At 38.1% G+C, this 11039-nt stretch overlaps 1 protein-coding gene across 1 annotated transcript in view; it reads left to right on the plus strand.

The window, feature by feature from the left end:
* arl8 (ADP-ribosylation factor-like 8) overlaps positions 1-10269 on the plus strand; it is an 18428-nt gene extending 8159 nt beyond the window's left edge. Inside the window, exons 2-6 of the mRNA XM_037532686.1 lie at positions 1294-1354; positions 1452-1599; positions 2806-2889; positions 4837-4988; positions 6637-10269. Of these exons, the coding sequence (XP_037388583.1) occupies positions 1294-1354; positions 1452-1599; positions 2806-2889; positions 4837-4988; positions 6637-6685 (494 nt within the window). The 3' untranslated portion in view covers positions 6686-10269. The remainder of the gene's footprint in view (positions 1-1293; positions 1355-1451; positions 1600-2805; positions 2890-4836; positions 4989-6636) is intronic.
* Positions 10270-11039: the final 770 nt, after the last annotated feature.

An 11039-nucleotide genomic window follows, 5' to 3' on the forward strand; every position in this document is an offset into this window, starting at 1 on the left:
ACTGATCTTTGAGGAAGTAATAATGGTGTAGCGTCTGGTATCGTATTGTGGAGCTGACAGGATGGAGCAGAAGTTGTCTGACTTGGTTTCCTTCCCCTGGCCTACATCTAAATGATGAGGTGAAATCAGAGGTGAAAAGCCAGACTGCTTCAACTCGGTCTTCTACTCAGTCTCAAAGGATTGCCCTTACGTTTGTCTGCCAACTTTGATCCTGGCCATGACCCATCATACTTTGCTCGGGTAACACTGAAGTGTTTCTGTCTCTTACAGTGTGGCTGTATGTGTGGGCCCACTCGGCTTCTTCAGCTATCTACAAAGAGAAAAATAGTGACTAATCATAGGCCCAGGGTCACCATAGAGCTAAACAACTGAAATGAGCTTTGAGACTGAGGAAGGAAGGAAGATTGCACCGAATGGGAGGAAAGGGTCCTCTACTACTTAAAGAGCCCTTGGAATAGCCATGGGAACAGCTAAGAAGCTAATAGTACTGGGAAAGCACTTTATTTAAGCCCTTTTTGTGCAGCTCTTCTTACCATACAAACAGTGTGCAGGCTTAAGTCTTAGGTCATCTAAATAAAACAGTAGTCTATAACCTGATAGCCGGGCATTGTGTGGAAAATTGATTGAAGCACAGGTACTTTGTGACCTGATATTTCACAATTCGGTCTTTTCCAAATGTTTGCTCAAGTGGCAAATTCAAGATGATTGAAATGTTCTGTTGATTTTCTAAGTGAAAATAAGTTACACATCCTCTAAACTTCTGCACATTATTTATTTGCTAAATGAACATATTGGAAAAAATCATGGAATGTGGCCTGTGCTACATTTTTACATTTTTAATTATTCCCATGTGTTAAACTTGGCAAATAAATAGATATTGTGCACTAAATTTGGCAGAAAATATACCATAGATAAATTTGTTGTTTGTAGATGATGTTCTTTTTTATTAGAAATTCGACAAAATGTACTTTGACCAGGGTGGTTTGGGGTTGTGTTGTTTGTTGTTTGTTTTTTGTTTTTTGCATACAATGGAATAGGATATAGACAGTAAATTTACTGGCAAGGATTGTTGTTGTCCTGGTTCTAGCTTTTGTCCTTGTCCATAAATTGGAACTTGCATTCGGGATCTATTGATCTTGAATTCAAGGGATAAGATTACTGATTACTGTGTGTGTATGTATAAAAATCTGAACATTGTGAAGGTAAACATTAACTTTTGGTTGGCTTTGGTGTTTTTTTCTTCTCATATTTTTAAACCCATTTCTTCAATTTGTTTTGCTCTCATGTCTACAGAGCACAAAGTGATCATCGTGGGTCTTGACAATGCAGGAAAGACCACCATCCTTTACCAGTTGTAAGTAACGTCTGCTTTATGAATCATGTAGTTTGCTTTCAGTGTTGAATTCCTGAAGAGTGAACCTTCTTTATTTAAGTGTTTGTTTTTTATGCAGCTTAATGAAGGAGGTTGTACACACGTCTCCAACAATCGGCAGCAACGTTGAAGAGATTGTGGTGAAAAACACACACTTCTTAATGTGGGATATCGGTGGACAGGAGAGTCTTCGTTCGTCTTGGAACACCTACTACTCCAACACTGAGGTGCACATTTCAAAATTGCTCTCCAGCGACATTATAATGTTATCTATCCAGTTTAGACTGATGGTAGAGACCCTGTAAACAACAGCAACCATGAACTGCCTGATAAATAGCTGATTGGTTGTCAGCCCTTCATGCCATTTTCTAGTGATACACTCATTCCATACTCTGGAACGGATCAACACCGATACTGAAATTATTAAACAAATCGGATATCAGCCAAACGTGTCTGATACACAGCCGTCTCTTAACCATGGTTGATTCCTTAGTTGAAGCACATTATTCCAAAACGTGATAAACATCAAAAACACTTTCTGCTCTTATTAATAGAACAGAAAGCTCATACATAACTATGAATGATCAGCTCCAGTGAGCAGCTTCTCATTTAATACAAAAAGCTTGAATGACTTGTAACATTTACCAAATTCCAGAAGCATCTGATGCCTATAGATCAAATGCCTATAGATCAAAGTTACTGTGATATAAATTATCAGAAATCTTACTTATACTGTGATGTACATTTTTTTGGCCATACCACTCTCTACAATTTCAAACCAGATAGGTTTTTATGTTACTGAAAACATTGATCCCAAACTTGTACATGATGATTCCAAGCTGTTGAGCAGTAGAGAGCAGTCGACAATACTTCAAATAAAGTACGTGTTGGTGCCTTCACTGGGTGTGGGTTCAACAAAAGCTAACCTGGATGAGACTGATGTGGGTTTGTGTGTGTGTACTAAGCCTAGCTGTGGCTCTCTTGTTACATTGATGAATGGTGTGAACAGCAGTCCATCAATCGAAGCCCAGCTGGTGTGTGAGTGCTGGGCTTAGGGGTTAAAGTTCAGGGGCTGACAAAGGGGACTAAAAGGGGAGGTCACAGCCATTCAGTCCAAAAAAAAAAAAGTGTGTGTGTGTGTGTGGATGAGGGGGCCGGTTACTGAACGCTGTTCCAAACCACTGCAATCTGTTCAACACGCATTCATTCCCATGTGCCTGTGCTTGCATGCAAGGACACGCAGAGCGGCTCACGATGTGCACTTTCCAGCAGTGCTATTGTTTGATGCTTTTTTTTTTTTCCAGAGAGGTAGCTGTAATATGACCTGTGTGTGTGTGTGTGTGTGTGTGTGTGTGTGTGTGTGTGTGTGTGTGTGTGTGTGTGTGTGTGTGTGTGTGTGTGTGTGTGTGTGTGTGCGCCTGTCTTTGCTGTAGTTCATCATCCTGGTAGTGGACAGTACAGACAGAGAAAGGCTTGCTATCTCTAAGGAGGAGCTGTACAGAATGCTGGCCCATGAGGTAAAGCCTTGTTTACACCACACACACTCAACTCTTTATTTTCCTAAGCCCGTATAACGATACAAAAGGTTCATTCGTCTCAACCTTTACCGCCCACTATTTAGCTCTGTTCATTTCGATATGGTTGAACCAAGGTAAAATGTGCAAATGTCAAAAATAGTGGTTTGGCAAAAAATCAACTTTACACAATTTTCCACTCCCTGCAGATGTAGCTGAGCAGGCATGACGTGATGTTCAAATTTTTCTTCTTTAATTTAATACTGGAGCTATGGGGCTAACATTGTGGTTTATTATGATTAATTAAATCACAGTATGCTTTTCTGAAGAGATCTTGGATATCAGGAGTACCTTAAAGAACATTTTTAATTAGAGAGAGAGAGTAATGAGGCCTGTTTAATTAAATCTCTGTCAGTGTATGATGAGAAATGTTGATTAAAAATAGTTGTATCAAACTTAATCCAATTTATCAAACCTCAGAAAAATGAAACATCGTGATGAAATATATTGTTGTAAATATTGTTAAAATGTCTCAAAGTATTGTGATGTTGTATTTTAGAGGTGTCGTGCCAAATTGCAACTCATCTGCAGGGGTGAAGTTTTGTTCATTTCCATAGTTCACTCTAAGTCATGTTGTCCCCTAAGACAAGCCACCTTAATGAAGACCTGGATGCTGTTGGACAGGGTTGAGTGAAGTTTTGTTCAGGTCGTATTTAGTGGAAACATTTGGCTGGCTATTGACTTCAGGTGTTTGTTAGTAACGTTAGCCTCCATATCTCCGGCACCAAACTAAAGAAGGAATATTTGGACACCAGACGTGTACTGGCTGATCAGCTATTATCTGATGAAATGGAAAATTGTATAAATCTGATTTTTCACAAAGCCATTCCTTTAAAATGCTAGGAACTACTAACAAACCAAGTTTATCAAACTAACATACTTTATTGGAAAGACAAACTAGAAAGCATTTTAAAGACTTTAAAAGAAAGAAAAAAAACACTTTGTGGCCAAGTATCAATGTAAATTAGTCTCACCATCAGAGAGACCATTAGAAGCATTTACAGCTTATGTTATCATGCAGACTGTAAACTTTTTAACTGACTAAGTTTAGTCAAGTAATCTTGACAGTCCAGGTGATCTCAGTAAAGAATGTTGTGAGGCTGCTGTGTGTTGCTGTCTAGAAACCTAATGAGAGGACAGTCTTCTACCTTTTTACCTGCTTACAGCCTTTGGCTTTGCAAAAAGTTTAGCATTCACAGAAAGCAGAACAAAGTGGCGATGAAGCTGCAATGTGAAGAATGCTGATTGTAAAAGAGAAACAGCTGCACGTCCCACTTTAATGAAAAAAAAAAATACAGAAGTGGGAACAGTTTCTGCTGCCATGCTAAAAAGTTGTAGCCTTTCTAAGCTGAATTTGTTCCTTTTGTGCTTTTGGAGCTTTTTGCTAAAAGTAGATGTTCATCCTGCCTTATTCATCTAAAGTAGTGCTTCCCAGTCTTTGTGCTGGAGGAGTCAGGACTGCTGAGTCTGTTAGATCAGGGGAGTAAATTAAACAGAGGTGCTTAGGTTTAAGGTTTAAGGTTAATGTTTGACTCGCATGCGTTTGTTAGTGCTGGGCGATTGATAAAACTTTTATATTCAATTACAATTTTGGCTTCCAATGATTGTGAAAACAAGATAATAATATTTATCCTTTTTTTGTTTTTCAGTTGAATTATATTTAAAGTTAGAAGTTTTTCGTTTTAAAATTCAGCAAATGCATAGTTCCAAAGTCAGCGAGTAATGTTAAGTAATGGTAATCTAAATATTGACCAAAATAACTAATGATTTATAATTTGTGCCCATAAATGAGAAGCCCTAAGTTGTGTATACAGTAACAATTCATTCAAAACACTGAATGAACATCCTGAGCTCATTTCTTTCTTTGCTTTCTTTATTTATTTCTCTCAGGATCTGCGTAAAGCAGCTGTGCTGATTTTTGCCAATAAGCAGGATATGAAAGGCTGTATGTCTGCAGCAGAAATCTCCAAGTATCTGACGCTCAGCTCCATCAAAGACCACCCATGGCACATTCAGTCCTGCTGTGCACTTACAGGAGAAGGGTGAGACACACACACAGTCACATACTCTCACACGTAGTGATGTGTAATGTTGATGCATAATATTGATTGTAAAGTAAATCTGGAAAAACATATTTTAAACTCCACCAGGCATGGGGTTAAAAAGTAAAGGTTAAAACTTTATCTCAGAACTGTCATAAAACAATGTCTCTGCTTCAGGAATTCAGCGTATAACCATTTTTTGTAATAACTTGCTGTGAGGCAGCTTTTAGAGGCATCTGTCACCACCAAGTTTCTCCAGAATAGTGCATTTCACTTTAAACCACTCTGAATGAATTTGCTTATATCTTAACAATTAAATTATGTAGAAATGTTGAAAAATTGGTGGGATTCTGCTTTTAAAATAATAACTTGACGTTTCTCTATTTTCCCTGTTTAACCAAATATAATAGATCAGCCAAGATGTATTTAGTGTCTGATGCTTCCTTCTTTAGTTTTGCACAGGACCTAATGTCACAAGCAAGTAATGGAAGCTCTGACACTGTATGACATACTGCTGTTGGACAAAATATATGAAAGTTAATTTGATTGTGCTTGATATTAAGCCATTTCAGAATTTAAGCAGTTTGCTCAATACTAATTGGTTGTGTATTACTTGTTAGCTACATTAGTCTTGGCTGATCAACTGCATTTGAGGTAAAGAGAAAATTGTAGTGATGCACTGATCTGCTACAGAAAACAATACTGGCTTTATTAAATGGATCAGATGTTGGCTGGACATGACTGATCCACCATTAATACTGTTTGATAGACACAGTTGGTCTAAGATGGTAAAATGTCATTTCAAACCATTGTACACATCATATTCTTACCACGAGTGGTTATTAAATGAATACTCCACACACACAGTTAATAACAGGAACGATCATATTACAGGCAAACTTGCTCGTTTAAGACAACCTGTTCCTTGCAAAGGTGTCATGAGCTTTGAATTTCTCAAGAAGTGCTACAGCTTGTCTAAATAAAAGCCCCTTTCAACAAATTATGGCAGCCCTTGGCTGGCAAGCTCTCTACTTCTGTTGTTTTTCATAACTGTTTCAGACTTTTACATTTTTTTGTCAATGTGATGTAGCATAAAATTTAAATGACTATCACAGTTTTGGGTGATTTTGTGATAATAAAATGATACCCATCTTATAATAAATGATATGGGTGAATCTGAAATAATTGGCCGCGTACCACATGGTAAAATCTTGCAGATTTATTAAAGTAGATATACTCTTACCATTTATGGAGTATTATTTATTATTATTTGGTGCCATCAAATTGATTCCAACTGTTGACCACATGGATGTTGTTTATCCAGAACATCCTGTCTTCTCTTTGGGTCTTCAGGCTTCTAAATGGCTTGTTAAAGATGCCTCTGATTGTGTCCATTGATCTTGTTGCTGACAGATGCATAATTGTCTTTTCTAGTTGGAGTTGGTTTTTCACACAGTATGTCTAAAGGCAGATTTTAAATAGTCAAAGAAGACAATATGAGTTGTGTACCCTGTTTCGTGTGGTTAGAGTTCCAGTGTTGGGAATTGGTATTGAGAGAGAAAGTGTGACTAAATGTCTATTTTTGCCTAAACTATTGCTTTAACATTGATTGTACTGCTTGTACTAATTGCTTTCAATTTACTTTCAGGCTTTGCCAGGGCTTGGAGTGGATGACCTCAAGGGTGGGCCTCAGATAGCCTCCAACTTCTGTTCAGGACTGACTTACTGACAGCCTTTACCACCAGCTCTGGTGGCACCTCAGCCTCACCCTTATGGCTGCTCCCAACAACAACCCCCCCCCCCCCCCCCCCCATTTTTAACTCATGATCAATGTTCACTTTTGCGGTTGACCTCTCTGGAAACCTACCTCAGCTTGGAACGACCGGCTGATTGGTTGATTGGTTTGATGGACTACTTGGCTTGACCAGTCCTGTTTCAGGATCAGTTTAACTATGCCTGTGAAAGAAGGGAGTATACAGCATCTGAAGTATTACTGCTCACAGAGAGGTGTGAGTGTCAGTCAGTCTTGTTTGGAATAGAAGTTCTCTATTATGATTTAGGAACAATAGAACAGTTGGCTTTCTGGTGTATTTTATTGGGCAGAACACTTTGATGGATGCACGTTTGCCTAGTGGAGAAATTAATTACATCTTTATTTTATTAGTATTATTATTTTTTTAAGGTCATCTCATGGTTCATGAAAAACTGTTTGTTTTGGGGGAAACTTCTGTGGGGTGTCTGTAACACACCCAGAAACACCACTACATATCATGAACATTTCAAAGCATATTGGAACATGCGTTACATATCATGTAGCATTACCTCAGTCCTCCAAAATTAAGAAGACTGTGCCACACAGAATAAAAATACCCTGTCATTTCAGCCCTCCAGTTTCATGGCCATTGAAATGTGGGAACTTGCTTGGTTGTTGATGAGGACTTTTTCATTTATTTAATGATATAGAAATTAAAGTTCATGAAAAATAGGATAAGTGGCCACCATGTGTTTTTCTTATGTCACATAATATGAGGCAGTTTTCTACAGATTAGGAGCTTTCATAAGATGACAGTAGTCATACTTATTTCATGGTGCTAAGGGAGTGTTCTAGGTACTAAGTGTGATTTAGTCCATTTCCTTTGCCTTGTAATCCACCAGGATGTGATTTGTTAAATTGTGGTTACTTTAAAGCAGGGGTCACCAGTCTTCTTCACAAAGGCTTATATGACTGCAGGTCTTCATTCCAATCAAGCAGGAGCTCCTGTCATTTAGCAGATCAGATGTTAAAGACTGTGACCAACTTATTAAACAAATGGAATCAGGGTTCTGTCTCACGAAGCAGGTCCAGCATAGAGACAGCACCTGCGTCACAAAGGCCAAAAAAGCAGAACTGCAGTTAACTTGTTTCACAATGACTGTTACTCCAGGTTTAGATACTCAGGCTGTACTTGCACATGATGTTTCAGATGATCGGTCAGTCACTGAGGAGCTGAGTGCTTTTTTGCTTTTTTTATTTTTTTTTTTTTTATTTCAAGAAGGACAAAGAAATCTACAGAAACGTATGAAGAAAATGAGACATTTATGACCATTAAAAAGGAATCCTGTCTCCACTGCCACTGCATCAGTGCTTATTGGTTTTAGAATTGCTTTGTATTTTAACATCTGCATATTACTGATTTGCATTTTGCTCCCAAAAACGTGATGTCCAGCATGCCTGATTGGTCAGAGGCTTGTGCTGATTGGTCCAAAAGCTGTCTATAATCCAAAATCCTGAACTTAACCTGCCCTGGAACAGGTTAAGTGTGCAGTATGTGTTGCCATGGTTTTGTATCCTGTTAAAAAATGACACCCCCCCCCCGCCTGGCTAAGCAAGAAACCAGCAGCCATGCTGTCCCATCACTGATGAGACTTGACCCCTCCTTTAAAGTGAAAAGGATATGGAGAACTGGCTCATATTATGTGTTCCTTGGCTTTTAGTGAGGATGATACATGGGTTAACTTGAAATTCCTGATCTACCTTGTAGTTAGCTGTTGCTCTATTGTTACATTTCAGGTACTGGCTCAAGATTTACAATCATTACTGACATCAGAGGAAATGCCCAGTTCTAAAGAACAAGCAGCGTGGCAATGTGCAACATTTGCTGTGTAATTTAAAACGCAGCAGCAGTTGCTGAGGACCTGACACTTTTTTTTTTTCTTTTTTTTTTGGTGCTTTTGTGTGCGATCATGAACATTTGTGCTGCTTATATTAGCCTGCTCACTGTTCAGGTTGGAGGCAGATGGCCTTTGTTTGATGCAGATGGAGATGTGCTTTTGTAGAGATATGATGAGTAAATTGTGGTCATCTCCACCCCATGGTTCTGGCACAGGAAATGACCAGTATTGAGGTCAGTTACCATGGCAATGTCATGTTCAGAAACTATGATGTGAAGCTCAATTTTTTTTACAAACTGTGCTTCAACAGGTTTTTTCCTTCTTTCATTTCTGTTCATGTATTGTTGTCTGAGTTTTCAGTATTGTGTTCAGGCTTACAAGCAGCTTTAAATTTGACTTAGAAATCTGCTCCGATTAGGGATCTGTTGAAGACCCTGAAACCCTGACCCTGATCCTCTGTGCTTTTAGAAAAGACGGTTCTTTAGTAAAGGGAATCTATATAGAACCATTTTGTATGTAAATGGTTCTTTGCATGGTGAAATAGGTGATCAGATTAATGGGAGAATGTGTTGTATGTGGTTCTATATAGAATCTTTTTGAATCTTTTCATTTTTTTTTTCTTCATGGTGCTACATAGAACCATTTTCAGAAAACCTCTATATAAGATGCACTTCACCATGCCAAGAACTACTGAAGCCTGAAACCGTTCTCAGTACATTTCCATCACTAAAGAACCCTTATTGAACCATCTTTTTTAAGCATGCATGACTTCAGAAGAATTGCTGTATGGTTACAAAGCATAAATATATGAATTGATCAGAGACACAAGTGAAGATGAAAAGGATTATTTAATCTCATCCACATAGAGCTGAACAATTTGGGGAATATGTGTGATTTCAGAGCAATATTGCAATTCAAACGTGATTATTTTCTAGAAATGAATCTCCAGGCCCTGTTTTGCCAAGAAGACTAGCACATCCATTTTTTTTCTGGAAACCCTGAGTACAAGTTTTGCATTATCATGTTAAATTTCCCACATAAAACCTAAGACAACCTCAAATAATGGAAGGTAATCAGAATGTGCAACTCTTGCAATTTGAAAATTGCACTCTTTCAGATTTACATTTTTGATATAAAATGTTTCATCATTTAAGCTCTACGCCCAACTGCCACAAATTGGTCAGCTGCCTTTAAAACCCAGGTCATTCTTTGTAAAAGTATGTAAATGTGTAACTGTTATTAACCTAATCTGAATGAGCAGCCCGGTGTTTGTTTAACCAACACCACACGCCTGGAGTCAGTAAAGGTTTTATCTCACTGTCTTTAAGTGATGGTTTAATCACAAGAATCTGGGATTATTTTGTTTGCATGTGCATCTGCAAGGACTTTTTTTTTTTTTTTTTTGGTCTGGATTGCAAGGGAAGTCTGGTATCTTTCTGCAAAGGGTCAAAGTTCACTAAGTGGACTGTTGAGTTATGGCACAGATGATTTTATCTGTGGTTCACTTGATCCCTCATTTCAAAGGTCAGCCCATTCAATAAACTCTCAAATGTGCCATTTCAACATGAGCAGAAGTATGTGCCAACTTTCGTAATTCTGTAATTTTATAATAAATGCTTTTATTTTGAAACAGTCTTTGTTCTGCATTTTTGTAATTAGTGTTTAATTTATTTTTATTATTATTATTTGTTATTATTATTTTATATCAGTATTTAGAGTGTTCCCCCTTTGCCTTTCATACAGCATCCTTTTAGGTGACTTGACTTTCAGTTATTTTCAAAGAAAGGGGGATGTTTTTCGATACTCCACAGTTCAGTCTTTAAAGTTGGTTGCAGTTTTTCTGCTGCTTATGATCAGAAAAATCTAGACAAATTCAATGATGTTGATGTCTGGACTCTGGGGTGGACAGTCCATTGATAGGACGACAGAAAATCTTTATATGAATTTAACTCCAGTTTTGGGAACTTTTTTCACCTATTTTCCTCTGATTTGATTGTCCCTTCCCTACGCAAGTGTTTTATATCTGATCTCCCCAGAAGTTTAAATGTAGTAAATTAAAAAAAAAAAACCCTTCAGTGGCTTTTAGAAAGACTGTAGCCTGAATGTTCCTCATATGCAGTGTGGATAGTTTGTAACCAACAAATACAGCTGACACTATCTGAGCATATGTGGCTGAGTAGGGAGACAAAGTACAACCCTCTTCTCTTTCTTTCTCTATGTTGGGTTGATCTCAACCCCTTTTGGCCACACACAGCACATGACACAGTAAGGTTTCACACTGATTTCAGCATTAGCCTGCAGCTCTGCTGTGCTTCTGCTGTGTGCTCTGCAGACAGGGTGTTTATTTATCTCTGTCCCTCGTGTTTTTTCTCTGTTCCATCACAAATAAACCATGAACTG

This window comes from Pygocentrus nattereri, chromosome 2, assembly GCF_015220715.1.
Source record: "Pygocentrus nattereri isolate fPygNat1 chromosome 2, fPygNat1.pri, whole genome shotgun sequence".
Lineage (NCBI taxonomy): Eukaryota > Metazoa > Chordata > Actinopteri > Characiformes > Serrasalmidae > Pygocentrus > Pygocentrus nattereri.